Source organism: Salvelinus sp. IW2-2015, linkage group LG8 (assembly GCF_002910315.2).
Source record: "Salvelinus sp. IW2-2015 linkage group LG8, ASM291031v2, whole genome shotgun sequence".
Taxonomy (NCBI): domain Eukaryota; kingdom Metazoa; phylum Chordata; class Actinopteri; order Salmoniformes; family Salmonidae; genus Salvelinus; species Salvelinus sp. IW2-2015.
This window is the reverse complement of record NC_036848.1, coordinates 53643710-53665971: the sequence shown is the minus strand read 5'-3', so window position 1 is coordinate 53665971 and position 22262 is coordinate 53643710. Positions and strand designations below refer to the sequence as shown.

At 43.0% G+C, this 22262-nt stretch overlaps 2 protein-coding genes and 1 long non-coding RNA gene across 11 annotated transcripts in view; 1 reads left to right on the top strand and 2 right to left on the bottom strand.

The window, feature by feature from the left end:
• Positions 1–8: 8 nt before the first annotated feature.
• Positions 9–11856, bottom strand: LOC111968150 (leucine-rich repeat-containing protein 59). Of its 2 annotated transcripts, none has more exons than XM_070445007.1 (8): positions 11628–11856; positions 11190–11308; positions 11031–11090; positions 10438–10596; positions 9023–9127; positions 8508–8580; positions 1632–1826; positions 9–1538 (listed from the first exon to the last, which is right to left on the bottom strand). In XM_070445007.1, exons 1-8 carry the CDS (start codon positions 11764–11766, stop codon positions 1186–1188), a joined length of 1203 nt encoding a protein of 400 aa, XP_070301108.1. In that variant the 5' UTR covers positions 11767–11856; the 3' UTR covers positions 9–1185. The 2 variants fall into 2 exon arrangements, with proteins under 2 accessions (XP_070301108.1, XP_070301109.1); XM_070445008.1 differs by having other exon boundaries at positions 11190–11300; positions 11621–11706.
• A 5221-nt stretch (positions 11857–17077) lies between these two features.
• The window catches only part of LOC111968146 (E3 ubiquitin ligase RNF157), a 31065-nt gene continuing 25880 nt past the window's right edge, over positions 17078–22262 (bottom strand). For 3 of the 5 annotated variants that reach the window (XM_070445005.1, XM_070445001.1, XM_070445002.1), the window contains one exon: positions 17078–19209. In XM_070445005.1, coding sequence (XP_070301106.1) covers positions 19049–19209 — 161 coding nt within the window. In that variant the 3' untranslated portion in view covers positions 17078–19048. Of the gene's footprint in view, positions 19210–22125; positions 22186–22262 lie in introns of all 5 variants that reach the window. The other 2 variants (XM_070445003.1, XM_070445004.1) reach the window with 2 other exon arrangements.
• LOC139028165 (uncharacterized) lies at positions 19975–21886 on the top strand. 4 transcript variants are annotated; one of them, XR_011480367.1, is made up of 5 exons: positions 19975–19999; positions 20962–21045; positions 21097–21168; positions 21335–21607; positions 21644–21886. It is a non-coding gene; the product is annotated as an uncharacterized lncRNA (long non-coding RNA). The 4 variants fall into 4 exon arrangements; XR_011480368.1 differs by lacking the exon at positions 21644–21886 and having other exon boundaries at positions 21335–21360; positions 21438–21525; XR_011480366.1 differs by lacking the exon at positions 21644–21886 and having other exon boundaries at positions 21405–21454.

Sequence of the window (22262 nt, the reverse complement as noted above, 5' to 3'; positions counted from 1 at the left end):
GACAATCCTCCAGCTTAAAGGCATTTATTGATGTTGACAGTCCTTGAGCAGAGATGTAGCGTTACAGAAATGAGTGCAGCCAACTTGCCCCAGATGGAAGACACAGGATTACTCAATATTTACAGCCTCACTGCACATGCTCAGACTGCCCCAACCAACCACAGATACCATTTATGATATGATCTGATTGGCTCAAATTCTGGCCAATACCTGGCTCTGATTGGCAGTTGGACTCTATTTTTTTTTATGATTATTTGATCCCTTTTGCCTCCCAATTTTGAGATATCCAATTGGTAGTTACAGTTTTGTCCCATCGCTGCAACTCGCATACGGACTCGGGAGAGGCTAAGGTGGAGAGCCGTGCGTCCTCCGAAACATAACCATGCCAAGCCGCACTGCCTCTTGACACACTGCCTGCTTAACCCGGCAGCCAGCCGCACCAATGTGTCGGGAAAAACACTGTGCAACTGACGACCGAGGAGTCGCTAGAGCGCAATGGGACAAGGACATCCCATCCGGCCAAACCCTCCCCTAACTCGGACGACGCTGGGCCAATTGTACGCCGCCTCATGGGTCTCCCGGTCGCAGCCGGGGATCTAACCCGGATCTGTAGTGACGCCTCTAGCACTGCAGTGCCTTAGACCGCTGCGCCACTCGGGAGGCCCAGTTGGACTCTTAAGACTTTGACGCAGCACAGACGAGGTCTGTTACTATTGCCCAATCCCAAATCAACCCCTACCCTTTACGCCCTGTGCACCTGTGTAGATATGAAAGGAATGCACAGGTGTGTGTATATATATTGTATCTTGACCTTGCCCTCTGATGGGCAAGTTTGAGTTTCCACCATATTGAATACACTTATCCAGACCTTTCAGATCTACCGTGCCTAGGGGGTAGTAGGGGCTGGGGGTTGACTTGGGAGTGTGCATATGAGTCACACGGAAATTCTCCAATCACAACCTATTCCCTTTTTAATAGTGCACTACTTTGCAATAGAGTCCCACACTTTAGGGAACTAGGGTGTGAGACTGGGGTGTGAGTAACTTGTGACACAGACATCCACTGGTTAAAAAGAGAGCATACAAAACAGAGGAAACCAGGAGCGACGAAAGGACAATTCCATAGGAATTTAAGCTGGTCGTCTATCTTTCTTTTTTTCTCGTCAGTCCTACCTTCCTTCCTTACTCAGTTTTCTAACGTTTCCACAGGTTCCGTTGCCCTGGGTGCCATGCCGAGCGGTTCGAGGAAATGCGGCGCCAGAGAGGTTAGTTTCTGCAGCAGCTCTCTGGCTCTTATATCCACTTCCTGTACCAGCTCTCTGATCCTCAAATCTACTTCCTGTTCCCGGATCCAGGATAGGCCGTCATCCACAGCAATGTTGATTGGCGCGCACACCGCCTCCTTCTTTAGCCCGGTCAGATGACATACCCCGACAACTCCAGCCAATCCCAGCAGCACCAGGAGGAGGAGCTTGAAAAGCAGGCCAATGAGAGAACGTCGTTGGGCTTTGGGGGTGGATTCAGCTGCTGCTTTCTTATCTGGAGAGAGAGAAGTGAGTAAGTGATGTTCGCTGTATAGTCAACACGTGCACGACTGCATTAAAGTCAACCTGGAACGCGCCCATTACATACCTGCTGCCATCTGTCCATTCCGCTTTTTCTTCTCCTCCTTTCTCTTATTCTTCTGTTCTTGAACAGCTAAGGCAGCCATGTGAGCGTTGTACTCCTTCCTCTTCCTCTCCTTCCCCTCTGCCTTCTCTCGTTTACGAGCCTCCCTCTCTTTCGCCTCCCTCTCTCTCTGTTTCGTCTCTTTCTTCTTTTCCAGTTCTAATGCCATGAAAAAAGATGAACATTCGTTTTGATATGTTCACTCTGTGTTCTTAATGTTTTGTACACTCTCCTGCGGCTTCCATTAACATGTTTGTTGTCTCGTTCAATGATTGCCCAGTGGGGAATAATAATGTTTATTGAATTTAATCAAATTCCTAGCTATAATCATGGCAAGCTAGATATTACTGACTATCAGCTGCTCTGAGCTAACAATGTTAAAACAGTATGAAATATCACGAGTGAACCCATAGTGAGACGTATGCAGCAGGGACTCCAGACAATCACGGATTACAGAGGGAATACCAGCAGCGTCGCGGACACCGACGTCTTGCCCTTGGACAAGCTAAACACCTTCTTCGCCCGCTTTGAGGATAATACAGTGCCACCAACGCTGGACACTCCCGAGGTCTGTGGGCTCTCCTCCGTGGCCGACGTGAGTAAGACATGTTAACCACGTGATAACCCCCGCAAGACTGCCGGCCCAAGACAGCATCCCTAGCCGCGTCCTCAGAGCATGCACAGACCAGCTGGCTGGAGTGTTTACGGACATATTCAATCTCTCCCTATCCCAGTCTGCCTTCCCCACTTGATTCAAGATGTCCACTATTGTTCCTGTACCCAAGAACGCAAAAGGTAACTGAATGAAATGACTATCGACCGGTAGCACTCACTTCTGTCATCATGAAGTGCTTTGAGAAGCTAGTTAAGGATCATATCAACTCACTTGACACCCTAGACCAGTGGTTCCCAAACTTTTTATAGTCCCGTACATCTTCAAACATTCAACCTCCAGCTGCGTACCCCCTCTAGCACCAGGGTCAGCGCACTATCAAATGTTGTTTTTTTGCCATCATTGTAAGCCTGCCACACACACACACTATACGATACATATATTAAATATAAGAATGAGTGAGATTTTGGGTCACAACCCGACTTGTGGGAAGTGACAAAGAGCTCTTATGGGACAAGGGCACAAATAATAATATAATAATCAATAATTTAGCTCTTTAGTTAGCCATCTTACATATAAAACCTTATTTGTTTATAAAAAAAAATGTGAATAACTCACCACAGGTTAATGAGAAGGGTGTGCTTGAAAGGACGCACATAACTCTGCAATGTTGTGTTGTATTGGAGAGAGTCTCAGTCTTAAATCATTTTCCACACAGTATGTGCCTGTATTTAGTTTTCATGCTAGTGAGGGCCACGAATCTACTCTCACATAGATACGTGGTTGAAAAGGGCATCAGTGTCTTAACAGCACGATTTGCCACGGCAGGACACTTGAGTGCAGCCCTATCCAGAAATCTGGCAGTGGCTTCTGATTAAATTMAATTTTCACAGAACTGCCTTTTGCAATTTCGATGAGGCGCTCTTGTTCAGATATCGGTAAGTGAACTGGAGGCAGGGTATGAAAGGGATAACAAATCCAGTTGTTTGTGTCGTCCGTTTCGGGAAAGTACCTGCGTATTTGCGCACCCAACTCACTCAGGTGCGTCGCTATATCACATTTGACATTGTCCGTAAGCTTGAGTTCAGTTGCACACAAAAAAATCATAYGATTATGGAAAGCCCTCTGTGTTGTCCTTGTTAATGCAGACAGAGAAGAGCTCCAACTTCTTAATCATAGCCTCAATTTTGTCCCGCACATTAAATATAGTTGCGGAGAGTCCCTGTAATCCTAGATTCAGATCATTCAGGTGATAAAAAATGTCACTCAGATAGGCCAGTCGTGTGAGAAACTCATCATGCAAGCGGTCAGACAAGTGAAAATTATGGTCAGTAAAGTAAACTTTAAGCACGTCTCTCAATTCAAAAAAGCGTGTCAATACTTTGCYCCTTGATAACCAGCGCACTTCTGTATGTTGTAAAAGCGTTACATGGTCGCTGCCCATATCATTGCATAATGCAGAAAATACACGAKAGTTCAGTGGCCTTGCTTTAACAAAGTTAACCATTTTCACTGTAGTGTCCAAAACGTCTTTCAAGCTGTCAGGCATTCCCTTGGCAGCAAGAGCCTCTCGGTGGCGTCGGGAGCAACTGCTTGCACGCGCGTTACCACTCCACTATGTCTCCCTGTCATGGCTTTTGCGCCATCAGTACAGATACCAACACATCCTGACCACCAAAGTTCATTTGATGTCACAAAGCTGTCCAGTACTTAAAAAATATCCTCTCATGTTGTCCTGGTTTCCAGTCGTTTGCAGAAGAGAATGTCTTTCCTAATTGACCCCCCATAAATGTAAAGGACATATACCAGGAGCTGTGCCAGGCCCCCCCATGTCTGTTGACTCATCCAGCTGTAATGCATATAATTCACTGGCTTGTATGTGAAGCAGTAATTGTTTCAAAACATCTCCTGCCATGTCACTGATGTGTCGTGAAACAGTGTTTRATGAAGACATTGTATAGTTTTTGGGGCCTTTTGCYCCAGCATTGTCCCAGCCATATCCGCAGCAGCAGGAAGAATTAAGTCCTCCACAATAGTATGGGGCTTGCCTGTTCTAGCCACTCGGTAACTCACCATATAAGAGGCTTCTAGTCCCTTCTTATTAATGGTATCTGTTGCTTTTACACGTCTTACTACTCGAAAGTCGTCTTTATTCTCGCTCCAAAAACTCCCGTGGCTTATTTTTCAAATAGTTATGTTTCGTTTCTAAATGTCTGCACAAGAGTGAAGGTTTCCCGCAAGAGAGTAACAGTTAATGTGATTGGATGTTAATTATTTGACTAGGCTACCTGTATTTGACATTGTGTTGTTATTTCGCTGAACACTAGACGTTTTAATTTWATTTTTGGCAGTGAAACGAGGCTACTCAGGCGAGAAAAAAACCTCAACCAAATGTATAGCCCCATTGGAAAATATAAATGTACTGTTTGAAAATGTGAATCACAGTTGTATTTGGCGTACCGCCGATGGCATTGCGTGAAACGAGGCTAGTTTGGGAATACCTGCCCTAGACCCACTGTAATTTGCATACCGCCCCGATAGAGCCACGGATGATGCAATCGCCATCGCACTGCAAGAATGCTGTTCATTGACTATAGCTCAGCCTTCAACACCATAGTACCCTCCAAGCTCATCATTAAGCTCGGTGCCCTGGGTCTGACCCCGTCCTGTGGAACTGGGTCCTGGACTTCCTGACAGGCCGCCCCAAGGTGCTGAAGGTAGGAAACAACACCTGCACCACCCTGATCCTCAACACAGGGGCCCCACATGGGTGCATGCTCAGCCCCCTCCTGTACTCCCTGTTCACCCATGACTACGTAGCCACGCACGCCTCCAACTCAATCATCAAGTCTGCAGACGACACAACAGTGGTAGGCCTGATTACCAACAACCACAAGATAGCCTAGGTGAGGAGGTGAGGGCCCTGGCGGAGTGGTGCCAGGAAAATAACCTCTCCCTCAACGTCCACAAAAACGAAAGAGCAGATCGTGGACTTCAGGAGACAGCAAAGGTAGCATTCCCCTATCCACATCGACAGGGCCGCAGTGGAGAAGGTGAAAACCTTCAAGTTCCTCTGCGTACCAATCACTGACTATTTGAAATGGTCCACCCGCACAGTGTGGTGAAGAAGGCACAACAGAAAAATGCCACCGGCACTATCTGATGTGTGGAGACATTTCACTGCAGCTAATGTAGAAGGAAAAGCTGTGTACATTTGCAAATACTGTGCCAAATCATTTGTGAAGAATGCAACAAAGATACAGAATCATCTGGCCAAGTGCATAAAGGTCCCTCAGCGCTCACAACAAGCAACCTCTGACAAAAGTCCCTCCACTTCTATTCAAGGTGAAAATGATGAATCAGACACCTTATCGATAGCAACAGCTCATGGTCCTCCTGGAATCAGAAGTTTCTTTGACTCAATGGAGGAACATAGTCAGAGAAATGCTGATGAATGTCTTGCTCGAGCGGTGTATGCAACTGGTTCACCTCTGATGCTCACAGGCAATGTGTATTGGAAGAGATTTCTGAATGTTCTTCGCCCAGCATWCACCCMTCCAACCAGACATGCTTTATCTACTCATTTGCTGGATGCAGAGTTCAACAGAATTCAAGTGAAGGTCAAGCAAATCATAGAGAAAGCAGACTGTATTGCWATCATCTCTGATGGGTGGTCGAATGTTTGTGGGCAAGGAATAATTCACGACATCATCTCCACCCCTTAACCAGTATTCTACAAGAGCACAGCCACAAGGGACAAAAGACACACCGGTCTCTACATTGCAGATGAGCTGAAGGCAGTCATCAATGACCTTGGACCACAGAAGGTATTTGCACTGGTGACAGACAATGCTGCGAACATGAWGGCTGCTTGGTCKAAAGTGGAGGAGTCCTACCCTCACATCACACCCATTGGCTGTGCTGCTCATGCATTGAATCTGCTCCTCAAGGACAKCATGRCACTGAAAACAATGGATACATTCTACAAGAGAGCCAAGGAAATGGTTATGTATGTGAAGGGTCATCAAGTTATAGCAGCAATCTACCTCACCAAGCAAAGTGAGAAGAATAAGAGCACCACATTGAAGCTGCCCAGCAAGACCCATTGGGGTGGTGTTGTCATCATGTTTGACAGTCTCCTGGAGGGGAAGGAGTCTCTCCAAGAAATGGCCATATCACAGTTTGCCAATATGGACAGCCCCATCAAGAGGATCCTCCTGGATGATGTATTTTTGGAGAGAGTGGTAATCAGCCTGAAACCTATAGCAGTAGCCATTGCACGGATTGAGGGAGACAATGCCACCCTGTCTGATGTTCAGACTCTGCTTGCAGATGTAAAAGAGATCCGTACTGCCCTGCCCACTTCACTGTTGCTCCAAGCAGAGGAAACTGCAGTTCTGAAATATATCAAAAAGCGTGACGACTTCTGCCTGAAGCCCATACACGCCGCAGCGTACATGTTGGACCCCAAGTACGCTGGCAAGAGCATCCTGTTTGGTGCAGAGATCAACAAGGCCTATGGTGTCATCACTACTGTGTCTCACCACCTTGGCCTGGATAAGGGCAATGTTCTTGGCAGTCTGACGAAGTACACTTCCAAGCAAGGGCTTTGGGATGGAGATGCAATATGGCAGTCATGCCAACATATCTCATCAGCCACCTGGTGGTAGGGACTTTGTGGATCAGAGGCTCTTTCCCCTGTTGCCTCCATCATCCTCCAAATCCCACCAACAATCGGCCGCCTCAGTGCGCAACTGGTCCTTGTTTGGGAACACACACACCAAAGCACGCAACAGGCTGAACAATACAAGGGTTGAAAATTGGTGGCCATCTGGGCAAATTTTTGGCTTTTGAGCCTGACAACGAGCCATCCTCAACAAAGTTGGAAAGTGACAGAGAAGATGAGGCCTCAGAGTCTGATGTTCAAGATATGGACATTGATGAGGTCCGGGGAGAAGAAATGGAAGCCTGAGAGGAAGACAACCAAAGCTTTAGTTTCTACACTATCATTTTACAGATGTATGTTGAAAACATTTTTTGGGACATGTGATGGATCTTTGGGATCATTCAATATTTCCTTTCTTTTGTTCAGTGAAATCATCCCATGTGAAGAGTCAACTCATATTGTTAAAGTTCAATTCGTAACTAAATAGTTTTTTTTATTTCTATTGGAAGGATTTAATCATTTGCAATTATGTCTACTTATGATAAGGTAAAAGGTTTATGTTTCTGTCTCCATATGATATGGTAAATATATCCAATGCAAAAAACATCTACATTTAAATAATATTAATTTTCATATATTTCTGTTAATTCCCATATATTCCCACAGAAAGTTTCCATCTCTGAATATTCCCCAAAATGTGCAACGCTACACAGCACCCAAGGTCACAGGAAGGCCAAAAAGATCATCAAGGACCTCAGCCACCCGAGCCACGCCCTGTTCACCCYGCTATCATCCAGAAGGCGAGGCAGTACAGGTGCATCAAAGCTGGGACCAATAGACTGAAAAACAGCTTCTATCTCAAGGCCATCAGACTGTTAAATAGCCACCGCTAGCCGGCCTCCATCCAGTACTCTGACTTGAACTTAGTTACTGTCACTAGCCAGCTACCACCCGGTTACTCACCCCTGCACCTTAGAGGCTGCTGCCCTATGTACATAGACATGGAATCACTGGTCACTTAAATAAAGTCAACATACTGTTCAAAATGTATATACTGTATTCTAGTCTATGCCATCCTATTCAACTATTACTGTACATATACTATTCTATCCACGTATTCTTCAGATATACTACATATTATATCCACATACTGTTCATACTGTCTATACAGCCTACCACACACACACATATACATATTTTACTCCGGACTACGACATTGCTCATCCTAATATTTCTTAATYCCATTCTTTTACTTTTAGATTTGTGTGTATTGTTAGATATTACTGCACTGTTGGAGCTAAGAACACAAGCATTTCGCTACACCTACAATAACATCTGCTAAATGTGTATGTGACCAATAGCATTTTATTTGATAGCTTCTAGCAATCCTAGGCTATGTCTCAAGTGGCACCCTTTTCCCCATATAGTGCACTACTTTTGATTAGAGCCCTATGCTTTGGTCAAAAGTAGTGCACTACAGAGGGAAAAGGGCGCCATGTTGGACGCAGACCCGGGCGGAGCCCGATGACTGACCACTGTTCAACGGTATCGTAGTACCTACCTTTGTTCTTTAGGAGGCGCCGCTCCCTCTCTTTGTCTACCTCTTCCTGAAGGATCCTCATGTGCTGGAGAACCTACAATCACATTGTAGTTGAAATGACACTGCACCATGCTAGAACCCAACAAACCTCTAGTCCATCTCAACGTCTCCTTCCTCTCACTGTCCTCCTGAGTGGCGCAGTGGTCTAAGGCACTGCATCTCAGTGCTAAAGGCATCACTACAGACCCTGGTTTGATTCCAGGCTGTATCACAATTGGCCATGATTAGGAGCCCCATAGGGCAGTGCACAATTGGCTCAGCATCATCTGGGTTAGGATTTGGCCGGGGTAGGCCGTCATTGTAAATAAGAATTTGTTCTTAAATGACTTTCCTTGTTAAATAAAAATGTAATCTCTTTGCTTCTTTTGAAGAAAGAAGGAACTTTATTATCAACTTCCATTGTCCTCCAAGAGTTTCTGAATCTCCTCAACTTCCCTCTGCCTACCTTCCCATCTCTCTCTCCCTCCCAGTCTTACCCTGGCAGCACATTGTTTACACTGTTTCTCGTCCAGACAGTCTCCTGCAGCCTTGGCCAGGTTGATTTCCAGAGGGTTGTCCTTCAGATCCAGCCACTTCAGGTTCTGCGCACACAAACACACATGCAGACAAAGGGGGAAAAAGAAGACTGTTGAGACTGTGTAAAGTGTTTTCTGTCTTCAACCTCCATCCATATGCCACTGTGGTCATGTTGAGTTCACCAATTTTACCCAGCTCAAAGATAACTGGCTAATTGTAGAGTTTACTGTGTAGTCTTGGTGATGAAAGGCACATATGACTTAATGTTTTTAAAACTGTTTGTAATTAACTGTCTAACAATAGAATTTTCAGATTGTCGTAAAAGGTTATGGATTGGCTGAGTACAGTTAGCCTTTCATACTGTTGATGGTTGGATTCAAAGTTTATTCCCAGCTCATTCACAGAGCTTTACACATTTTTCAGATTAATATCTGTGTCCACCAAAAATAAATTAACAGTAAATATTGCTATATATTATAGAATTAAGCAGATTCCCATATTAATTAATAATAGTAGTAAAAATGCCAGGATAATACTGGGACTTTTGGGACCCAGGGGGTGAGTACATTTGGGCTGTCTGTACGCTGATGTTTGGGAAATGTCTATTTTTCCTCTATTACATGAGAAGTATCATCACTAACTCATTTTGCCAAGTCAGCAGTATTTCCATACACCCACGCATTAAGACCACTTATTTGGGACTCGTAATTGCTCTGAATAAATTCACTCTAGTTCCAGGTCAAATTTATTTCCAGCAGAATGGCATCAGTGAACATGAGCCTTATATTGTGCTGTAGTTTGCCTGCTAGAACTATTGCTCCAGAAGAGCTTGGGAGGGGAACTAACTACTATACCCAGGCAGATCTTAGCCAGCAGCATACCACTGCTGGCTTGCCTCTGAAGCTAAGCAGGGTTGGTCCTGGTCAGTCCCTGGATGGGAGACCAGATGCTGCTAGAAGTGGTGTTGGAGGGCAAGTAGGAGGCACTCTTTCCTCTGGTCTAAAAATATCACAATGCTCCAGGGCAGTGATTGGGGACATTGCCCTGTGTAGGGTGTTGTCTTTCAGATGGGATGTTAAATGAGTGTCCTGACTCTGTGGTCACTAAAGATCTAATAGCACATCGTAGGGGTGTGGCCACCTAATGCTTCCAATTGGCTCATGACTATTTCCAGGTCATTGAGAATGTGTTCTCAGCCAACTTACCAGGTAAAAAAAAAAGTTTCATGGGTGCCAATGGTGAAACATGCTAACTCCTTTTGTTTTCTAATTAAATAGTGATCATTGTCTGTTTAATGACTTCAGTGGTTAGATACCGTTTAGTATCATGAGGTCCCTGGCAATTCCAAGTTCTAGTGTGTGTGTGTATTACCTACCTTGAGCTGTGAGAAGCTGACCGGCAGAATGGTCAGCTTGTTGTTGTACAGATCCAGGTGTTGCAGGTTGCCAAGGCGACCCAGATCATCAGGTAGAACAGTCAGCTGGTTCTTACTGAGGTCCACCTTGACCAGGTGGCTCAGGCTGCAGAACTCCAGCTGGACACACACACATACACACACACAGTTATGTACAGTCTGTAATACTCATCTCTCTCCCCTCCTACAGCATCATTCCGCCGTGGCTTCTATGATCCACAGACAGGAGACAGTGGAATGTCTGCGCAAGTTCAACGCTCAGAGGAAACTCAAGGTACACTAGTGCTGCTAACTCTTACACCCCTCTCCTCCTCTACCCATATACCTCTTGTTAATACACTGTAGTACAACTCCTTGACCCTCTGGCTGGGTTGGCTACCATACATTAGTCTTTAAAGAATATCTACTTTAAAGACATTAGCCACTTGTCTTCAGAGGAGAGCAACACTGTGAGCAGGATTTAGTTCCAGTCAAGCACTAACACAACTGACCGAACTGAAGATTGTGGTGACCAGTGTTTGGCTTTGGGGCTGAGGTCATTCAAGGTTACTCACAGGCAGGGAGGTGATGTTGTTGCAGGACAGATCCAGGACTGTAACTTTCGGGAAGGCAGCCTGAAAGCACACACATAACAGTATGACAACAAGACTACTGCCTATAATACATGGCGTTATAAAAAGTAATGTGGTGTGAGTGTGTCGTTGTTGGCCTACCAGTTCTTTAACAGGAACTTCMGTGAGGTTACAGAGGCTCAGATCCATCTCGTTGCCATCGATTTTGTCCTTCAGATTCAACACCTTGTTTTTACTCATCCTGAGTTTTGGGTGGGGGGCTGGGGGAGAATACAAATGATTGTGAAAACTTTCAAACATAATTGAATAGCTAACTGACATGTTGACTACCATGGTTTGCTATCTGTAGCCTATCTAGGCAAATAAATTGAGGAAGCATACAGGAGCTAGTTACCGTAAGATACGTTGTTCCAACCTTATTTTAATGTCATTGCAATTACATAGTAATTAAGCTGACTAGCTAAAGTTACACTTTGTTTCTCTTCTAGTGTGCTACCGTTTCTACGTTGGCAGCTAACGTAGTGACAGCGCAGCAAAGTAACCTTTTCTTGGTACAGTAACGTTAGTGAAAGTACTTACCTGTTTCACTGAGAAATTCACCACCGTTTTCAAACGTCTCAGACCTTCTATTCCTACTAATAAATACTACAAGAATGGCTACTTTATAGACAATTGTCAAAATAGTCGAGAAATCGCAGACAAATATATTAAATCGCATTAAATCGCAGACAAATATATTGTGTATAAGTAGCGAGGCTGCAGTAAATTCTTACAATGAAAGTCCACGTCATTGATAGAAAGATACAGTCGTGCCAATGACGCGATATTTCAGAGCATATCGCCATCTACAGCTTGGAGGAGCAACTGGCAAGATACTCTCTCTCACACACACACGCACACTGGAAGGTCTTTCAGTTCTTTCTTTATTGCTGTTCAGCATAGTCTACAATATATTAAAAAAATTTTTTCATTAACACATTATAAGACACGAAAAGCATGCACCGTTTATTATAACCAGTTAAGAAACAATGTTGGGTAACAGAAATACTCTTGGGGCGGAAGGTAGGTAGGTAGCGGTGAGTAGGTAGGTAGGCAGGCAGGCAGGCAGGTAGGCAGGTAGGTAGGTAGGCAGGCAGGCAGGCAGGTAGGTAGGAGGCAGGCAGGCAGGCAGCAGGCAGGCAGGCAGGCAGGCAGGTAGGTAGGTAGGTAGGTAGGTAGTAGGTAGGTAGGTAGGTAGGTAGGTAGGCAGGCAGGCAGGCAGGCAGGCAGGTAGGTAGGCAGGGCAGGCAGGCAGGCAGGCAGGCAGGCAGGCAGGCAAGGCAGCAGGTAGGTAGGTAGGTAGGCAGGTAGCCAAGTGGGTAGATCGTTGGGCCAGTAACCGAAAGATTTCTAGATCGAATATCCGAGCTGACAAAGTAAACATCTGTCGTTATGCCCCTGAACAAGGCAGTTAACCCACTGTTCCTAGACCGTCATAGTAAATAAGAATTTGTTATTAATTAACTGACTTGCCTAGTTAATTAAAGGTTACGTTTAAAAATGTATTGTCATTTGAATATGCAAATGTCACAGGGTTATATTGGTGATTCCCCTTGCCACTTAATTGTTAAGCCAATGGGTTTTTGGTTTTAGTTTTGTTTTGCCTTCACCTACTCAACATGCCATCTTATTGGCTGGTTTGTGTAGCTTTCTTACGGGGGAGGATGTTTCGGTTAGAATCGTCCCAGTGAACAAGCACCAAACCAGCGGAAAATTGTTGGATGTAAAGCACTGTACGTCAAAAGTGAATTTTATACTCCCAAGTGATGATTTAAATGTACAATTTATATCAATTTATTTGTAAATATTATTCGAACATCACACATAAGATGCAGCGTTTTTTGGTGAATATTTGTTGTGCATTTTGTTGTAGAGAATTCCAGCTAATACTAGCTAGCAATTTACTGTGTGGTGGGGGGGTTCGTATATTTTGTACAGTGCGTGAGTGCAGAGTTGGATTGCATGACGTGCAATTTTGTGCTGTTCCTATCAGGTACATTGTTAAAGATATTATATTGTAATTGTATTATTTTGGTAACTACATGCCCAGTGAACAAGCACCAAACCAGCGTGCGTGAGTGCAGAGTTGGATGGTGAGCCGTGCATTGCATGACGTGACATTTTGTGCTGTTCCTATCAGAATAAAGCTCCATGACTGGTGCTACAAGTTGGAGTTCGTGTCGATGAATGATTGTACACAACGCAAGAAGAGTACTGTTACGCAAACCTACACACTTATTGATAAAATATTGTATAGATACATGGTATATATTTTATGTAGATGAGCAAACACACAAGTGCCTTTCAAAACACCCATTGACACTGCACATGATGAAATTGATGAAAGAACACAAACATCGTTGAACTTATTTAACCACAAATGTAATTACGGGTGAAACTTAAAAGATCTTCTCATAAACCGTCATTCTGATTGACTCGTAACACAGAAAGTATGTTCATTATGTCAGTCTCTACTAAGTTTGAAAGCTAAGTGACACTTCAAAAGATGGAAGAGAAAATCGCAACTTTCTAAAAATAAATATTGCGTTCTCAATCAACCCCTAATAACTCAACTTCTCTTCGCTCTATGTCATGTCTGCATTTATGTGTTGTTTTTTTGTACCATGCTCATTAGGGACCACAATAGAAATAAGTCTGATTTTTTTCTGTTATCCCTGTGAAGTTTTTCAAATGTACAGTATGTACATGTGTGTATGTGTTGTTTTTTTTACATGCAAATAAACTCAATCAAGTATGTTCATTGTGTCAGCCTCTGACATGCACTGTCAACACAAGTGTGTGCCTTTCCAAATCATGTCCAATTAATTGAATTTACCAGAGGTGGACTCCAATCAAGTTGTGGAAACAGGATGCACCTGAGCTCACTTTCGAGTCTCATAGCAAAGGGTCTGAATACTTACGTAAATAAGCTATTTCTGTTTTTTATTTGTAATACATTTGCAAAAATKTCTAAAAACCTGTTTTCACTTTGTCAATAGGGGGCATTGTGTGTAGATTGATGAGGAAAAAGAATAAGGCTGTAACAAAAAGTTAAGGGGTCTGAATACTTTCTGAATGCACTGGTCGTGCTGCTGCTCCAGTTTCAACTGTTCTGCCTGCGGCTATGGAACCCTGACCTGTTCACCGGACGTGCTACCCGTCCCAGACCTGCTGTTTTCAACTCTCTAGAGACCGCAGGAGCGGTAGAGATACTCTCAATGATCGGGTATGAAAAGCCAACTGACATTTACTCCTGAGGTGCTGACTTGCTGCACGCTCGACAACTACTGTGATTATTATTATTTGACTATGCTGGTCATTTATGAACTTTTGAACATCTTGGCCATGTTCTGTTATAATCTCCACCCGGCACAGCCAGAAGAGGACTGGCCACCCCTCATAGCCTGGTTCCTCTCTAGGTTTCTTCCTAGGTTTTGGCCTTTCTAGGGAGTTTTTCCCAGCCTCCGTGCTTCTACACCTGCATTGCTTGCYGTTTGGGGTTTTAGGCTGGGTTTCTGTAAAGCACTTTGAGATATCAGCTGATGTACGAAGGGCTATATAAATACATTTGATTTGATRTGAAGAATACTTGTCTAAGCATTAACAATGATTCATATTTGTTCATATTTAAGTGACCTATGCATTACATTTGGGTTTTAAAACATGTTCCAAGGTCAAATAAATGCCCCCAATGCAAATTGCTGTATTGGCTTAGAGCAAGAACTATTCTGGCTGCCGCAGTAAAAATATTGTCGGAAATACTCAGTAGGGTCTGTAGATTGTATATATGGTGTCATTTCATGGGGCTCTGAATAATACGGAATGTTGCTGGCCTTTTACTCCACCCATTCCATTGGTTGCMAAATTACATCACAACAGTGCAGGGAACGCTCACTGAATTAAAGGGGAACTACACTCAAAATCTAAGTTTCTTAGATTTTTCCCAGACCTAAAAAGTCATCCCCTGATGTGGTTTAAGCATTGTTGTAAACACAGAAAATCTAATTTTGTTGTTTTTATAATAAAAGTAATTGTGAAAAAAATGGGGAAATCAGAGTTTTTTTGGGAAATCCAAAACCTGGAAGAAAAAAAAACTAAAAAGAACCCCCCCCCCCCCAAAAAAAAGTAAACTGATTTTAAAAGTCCCTCTGAATGTGTTCCTGTGCATGACTGCACTTTAGAGTCTGTGTTATCCTGCGGCACAGCATTTTGGGGGAAGTTGAGGTCAGTTCCACAATTGACTATGCACCTAAGAGGGAARGAGTTGTGCCATCCTAGAAATKTTTTTGTGAAAYTTAATATATAAAATTTAGCATACACTTTTATCCAAAGCAACTTACAGTCAGTCATGCATGAATACATTTTTACTTATGGGTGATCCTGGGAATTGAACCCAATATCCTGGCATTACAATGTTCTACCAAGATGCACGACAGGGTTATAAATGCTTTTTGCAGCCTCAATTTAATATGATTTATAAGGCCTTTATTAAGCGGTRCTTATGACACCCTTTATAAAGCACAGGTTTATGTCATATTTTACATAGTGGGTTATGTCACATTTGACATTGGTGATTATGTAACACAGTTAGGCAACACTTATGAACCCTTTATAAAGCATGACATACGGTTATAGATTATTTCTTACACATTTATGAAAGCATTATGATGCCTTTATAATCTGCACGTCATTTAAAGCGGGATCATATCACAATTTGTGCCACCCATAAGTGAGAAACCTACATGCCAAGTATARACCATATAATGTGTCCCCTACAGGTTCTGTGTGGCTCAGCTGGTAGAGCATGGTGCTTGTGACGCCAGGGTTGTTTTGTTCGATTCCTTTGGGGGATCAACACTAAAATGTATTCACTCGCTACTGTAACAGGTTCTGGATAGGAGCAATGACAAGTGTTAATGTAATAGAAAAGAGCAGAAGCGCTGAACTATCTGTTCAGATCCTAATTCTTCATACCTACAAGTTATGGATAATATGCTYAAGGAGAAAGCCTCCACTTSTTTGTAGTGTTATAGCAGCGTGTGAATATCAGATAGACGTTTTTTTTCCCTCCACTGTTTTCACTAAAACTTTGTGGTGCAGCGGTAAATCGTTGGCTTTAGTAGCCTATAATCAGTTGGAATACCAGGTTTAAATCTTACATCACGCTTCCCTTTTTCRCCTACAACTTTACTATTTTTCCAAAACGAAATCTATGGCATTATTTAGGATGCTTAAGACAGAATCTTATACTATATAAAACAAATGATTTGAACAATAGTACAGTCGTTTTAATGTTTTTATTCTAAAACAATGTGCCTTCAACGGGATTCAACCTCATACCCTCACCTCCCTGAATGTTCCATAGTTCCCTGCCTGATGTCATAGACTAGACGTAACATAGTCAAAGTAAATCCGGATCTCAAAATAATATATTATGTTTTGTTTGGTCGGGTTATATAAGATGTTTGGTCAGGGTGGATGGTGGGCATATAACGTGAACGTCTTGCAACCCAAAGGTTGCGGGTTCAAATCTCAACATGGACAACTTTAGCATTTTTGCTAATTAGTACTTTTTAGCTACTTTACAACTACTTAGCATGTTAGCTAACCCTTTCCCTAACCGTAACCCTTCCCTTAACCTTATAACCTAATTCCCAAATTGAACCCTAACCCAGCTAACGTTAGCAACCTAGCTAGAATTCGTAACATATCATACATTTTGGAAATTCGTAACATATTGTACGTTTTGCAAATTTGTAACAGATAATACTAAATGGAGTGTCTTCGGATTTACGTACAGAATAATACGAAATGTTCTGAGAAGCCTACCTGCTAAACTACTTTTTGTACAAAATTGGAACTATATTTCAAAGTACGATGTCCAGTAGAGGTCGGTGTTTGAAAGCAGCGTTTAAATAAAAAAAAGCACCGGAACCACAACGAAATAAGTAGTCTCATTTACTGGATGTAAATAAGAAAAGGTAAAGGACTTTAGTTCGAAAAACTTTATTTTTTTTCTTGCAGTTGACATTTTCAATCAGCATTCTACAAAAGTGACCCATGGTCCAGTATACTGTAGGTGAGAGGGATACAGGTATGGGTGTATGAGCTGACGATGTGTGAACACTAGCTAACAGAGCTGTAGCCAGCCTGTAGTTGAGGATAAGGAAGAGAGCATCTGTAGTGTATCTTATAGACTATCYATGAATCTCAAATGGCACCCTATTCCCYCATATGGCTCACTACCTTCACTTAAAAGGGAATAAGGCTCTGGTCAAATGTAGTGCACAATACAGGGAATTGGGATCTGGTCAAAGTAGTGCACTATATAGGGAATAGGGTGTCGTTTGGAGACAATATGACAATACAGAAAGGTCAGAGGGGTGTACCACTATGGGTACTCTTTAGGGGTGTGTGGATCTGTGGAGCATACCACTGTGGGTACTCTACAGGGGTGGAGACTGACCTAGACTACCATGCTTTACTCTACAATCGCCTCATGCACCGCAAAGTGTGTTGCCTAGGTAACAGCAAGAAGTGCATTCCATGTTGGTGTCATCATCCCTTTTTTTTATGTCGTGTTTTTTTTCTTCTCAAATACAATTATTAATTTCACATATCATCCACGGAATGAGCAACACATTTTTGTTTAAACAAATAAAACACAGAACATGTGACGACATTAACAGTAGAGCATACACTAAAAACAATATAATAGAAAATTAAACAAACTAAAGGTTTTCACAAAATGAGAAGGTTCAGGTTTGTCTATCGAACAGCACAGGTGTTTTTGTTGGGTGATGTGTGTTACTTGTTTACAGGTACAGGTTCTGTATTGCTTTAGTGTCTTTGTGGTAAAGCTCTTTACACCAGTCAGACTGAGATAATCTGGTGTGTATGACTGTGTGTGTGTTAGGAAAGGTGTGCAAGGGACACAGGTGGTAGTTCAAAGTTCAGAGGTCATTCTTCTACAGTTAATAACCCCAAAACAAATCATTACGTTACATTCTCCTCTGAGTGTTACACATCCTCCATCGGCATCGTACATTCTTAGGGACTCCACTCTGTTTTCTTTACAGTTCAGTATCTATCCACCACCGCCATTTTGGATCAAATCCTCCATTCACCACCATGTACAGCAAGTCCAGTTTCTTAGCTAACGAGGCAAGTCCCATTCAGGATAGATCACAGTTGAGTACAGTAGGGCTGATTGGAGACATAAAAGAGCTGCATGCAAAACCAGGGCCAGAGTCTACTTGTTCATGGACCGGAGTTGGCGAGTCCAGTCCAGTACAATCCAGTTTGGTAGTCTAGTGAAGCTAACTGTTGTTTTTATAGTGTTCGACCACTCGTTAGAAGGTCAAACAGAAATACATGAATATTAATTAGATTGCAGATCACACTAACCCCTGATTGGTTGGTTGGTAGAGGCAAGGGGAGGAGTCCCAAAGGTCTACCAATGACACGAAACACAAGAAAGCCATTATGACACATTGAGGGGGAGAATGGTCTAACTCTAGCAGTCTCCTTTTTGGACTGTGGATAGGTTAAATCCTCTTCAACATTTCCCTGTTAGATTTAGATTTAGCAACTGAGATAGATGCTTCTCATCTATTGTCCAGAGCAAGGAGAGGTGCAGGACAGTTGAGCAAGGAGAGGTGCAGGACAGTTGAGCGAGGAGAGGTGCAGGACAGTTGAGTGAGGAGAGGTGCAGGACGGTTGAGTGAGGAGAGGTGCAGGACGGTTGAGTGAGGAGAGGTGCAGGACGGTTGAGTGAGGAGTGGGGGGAGGGCGGTTAAGTGAGGATACTGCCTCAGGACATGGGCGTTGGTTGATTAGGTGAGGAGATGCAGGAAGGAAGGCCGAGGTCTAATGCGTAATCATGAGGTTGTGTAAAATGGCTAAAATATCAGTCTGTGCTGTTATGACGCTGAGGTCGGAATTGGACGGGTGTGTGCGTGTTACACTATGAGTGGTCCGCGGCGTGGTGTGTGAGGTGTTTGTTTGGGACTCTGGCCATCCCTAGTCTCCGCCCCCTGCTCCTCCAGGTTGATATTACTGGTTGAGGTGTGGTGGGGGAGAGSCTCCAACACTGGCCTATAGCCTCCCAGATACATCAGACCTGAGAGAGAGAGCGAGAGAGAGAGAGCGAGAGAGCGAGAGAACAAAGGATGTAAAAGAAAAACAACATGTTGAGGACTGTTCTATTCTATCGCCATCTAGTGGGTGATAATGGTAGTGTCTAAAGTCTGTGGCGGACCAGTCTAACTGGAGGGAAAGGGGTAAAAGGGGATACCTAGTCAGTTGTGCATGCATTCAACCAAAATGTGTCCTCCACATTAAACCCAACCCCTCTGAATCAGAGAGATGTGGGGGGCTCCCTTAATCGACATCATCGGCGACCAGTTGTTGCTGGGGGTTAACTGCCTTGCTGAAGGGCAGAACTGCAGATTTTTCCACCTTGCTGGCTCGGGGATTCGAACCAGCGACCTTTCAGTTACTGGCCCAACACGCTTAACCTCTAGGCTACCTACCTGGTCATTGCAATGGGGAGTTAAAGTCAGGCCTACTGGGCCACATGCACATTCAATAAGGGACCGATCCCAACTTCAGAAATGTGCACAAAACACTTTTACCAGATGTGTTTCTCAAGTTGGGATTCGTCCCTGAAAAACAGGAGAGTTACGGTAGCTATATGCAGGGTTTTGTACCAGCCCAGCACTTACAGCACCTGATTCAACTAATCAAGGTTTTCTTGAGGATTAGTCAATGATGGATGATTGAGTGCTGGGCTGAAACTAATATAAACTCTGAACACCGTTTGGCTCTCCAGGAGAAAGGTAAGACATCACTGATCTAGATCACACTATGGTTATTTAGCAGTTATTTACCAGGTAGTGGTTATTTACCAGGTAGTGGTTATTTAGCAGTTATTTACCAGGTAGTGGTTATTTAAAATGTGGTTATTTGCCAAGTTGGGTAGCGGGTAAATTTACCAGTACGGTTATTTTACCAGGTAGCGGTTATTTACCATGGTGAAGTGGGTACTTTACCATTGTAGTGGGTATTACCGTAGTGGATTTAAGGTAGTGGTTACATTTACCATGGTAGTGGTTATTTACCATGGTATGTGGTTATTTTGTACCAGGTAGCAAGTGGTAATTTACGGAGCAGGTAGTGTTATACCAGTGGGTTATTTTACCACGGTAATGGTTATTTACCATGGTAGTGGTTATTTACCGTAGTGGTTATTTAACCAATGGGTGTTTACAGGTATGTGGGTATTTAACAGGTAGTGGTATTTAACAGGTGTGGTTAGTTACAGTTAGTGGTGTATTTACCAGGTAGCAAGTAGTGGTTATTTACCAGGTACGTGATTTACGAGTAGGTGTATTTACCAGGTAGCAAAGGTAGTGGGTAATTACCAGTTACTAGTTATTTACCAGTGCGTGTTAGTTAGTGGTCATTTACAGGTAGTGGTTATTTTAACGAGTGGTATTTACCAGGTAGTGGTATTTAACAAGTGTGTTATTTACCAGGTAGGGTTTAGTGAGTTCATTTACCAGGTTAGCAAGGTAGTGGTTTATTTACCAGGTAGCATTATGTGGTTAGTTAATGGTATTTACCAGGTAGTGGTTAGTTAGTGGTTATACTCAGTAGTGGTTATTTTAACCAGGTAGGTGTTATTTACCAGGTTAGCAAGTGTTCGGTTATTACCAGGTACAGTTATTCTTAGTTAAGTGTTATTTACCAGTGTAGTGGTTAGTTAGGGTCCATTACCATATTTGTATATTGGTATTTAAACAAGTGTTATTACCAGGTAGTGTTAGTTAGTGGTCATTATCCAGGTTAGCAATAGTGGTGTATTTACCAGGTAGCCCAGTTATGGTTAGTTAATGGTTATTTACCAGGTAGTGGTTAGTTAGTGGTTATTTACCAGGAAGCGGTTATTTACCAGGTAGTGGTTAGTGGGTATTTACTGGCTCGGGGATTCGTGGTTATTTACCAGGTAGCGGTTATTTTCCAGGTAGTGGTTATTTACCAGGTAGTGGTTATTTACCAGGTAGTGGTTATTTACCAGGTAGCCAGGTAGTGGTTATTTATTAGGTAGTGGTTATTTACCAGGTAGCCAGGTAGTGGTTATTTATTAGGTAGCCAGGTAGTGGTTATTTATTAGGTAATGGTTATTTACCAGGTAGCCAGGTAGTGGTTATTTATTAGGTAATGGTTATTTACCAGGTAGCCAGGTAATGGTTATTTACCAGGTAGCCAGGTAGTGGTTATTTACCAGGTAGCCAGGTTGGGGTTATTTACCAGGCAGTGGTTATTTAACAAGTGGTTATTTACCAGGTAGTGGCTATTTACCAGTTAGCAGTTATTCACCAGGTAGTGGTTATTTACCAAGTAGTATTTAACAAGTAGTTATTTGCCAGGTAGTGGATATTTAACAGGTAGTGTTTTTTTTACCGGTAGTGGTTATTTAACAAGTGGGTATTTACCAGGTAGTGGCTATTTACCAGGTAGTGGCTATTTACCAGGTAGTGGGTATTTACCAGGTAGTGGTTATTTACCAAGTAGTATTTAACAAGTAGTTATTTGCCAGGTAGTGGATATTTAAAAGGTAGTGTTTTTTTTACCGGTAGTGGTTATTTAACCAATGGGTGTTTACCAGGTAGTGGGTATTTAACAGGTAGTGGTTATTTACCAGGTAGTGGTTATTTACCAGGTAGTTGGTATTTACCAGGTAGTGGGTATTTAACAAGTGGTTATTTACCAGGTAGTGGTTATTTACCAGGTAGTGGGTATTTAACAAGTAGTGGGTATTTAACAAGTAGTGGGTATTTAACAAGTAGTGGGTATTTAACAGCTATTTATTTAACAGGTAGCGGTTATTTACCAGGTAACCATGTCGTGTTTATATCCCAGGTAGCCAGGTAGTAATTATTTACCAGGTAGTGGTTATTTAACAGGTAGAGCAGTCTACAGTGTCAATAGCGTGAGCCTGTGGTTTTAGTTTAGTGAATATCCTCTGACCTACCAGCTAGCCACAGCTATAGCCATACCTATTCCTCAATGTGCACAGGGCACGAATCCGCATCTGTCCATCCAAAAGGGAGCAGAGAGAGAGAGAGAGAGAGAGAGAGAGAGAGAGAGAGAGAGAGAGAGAGAGAGAGA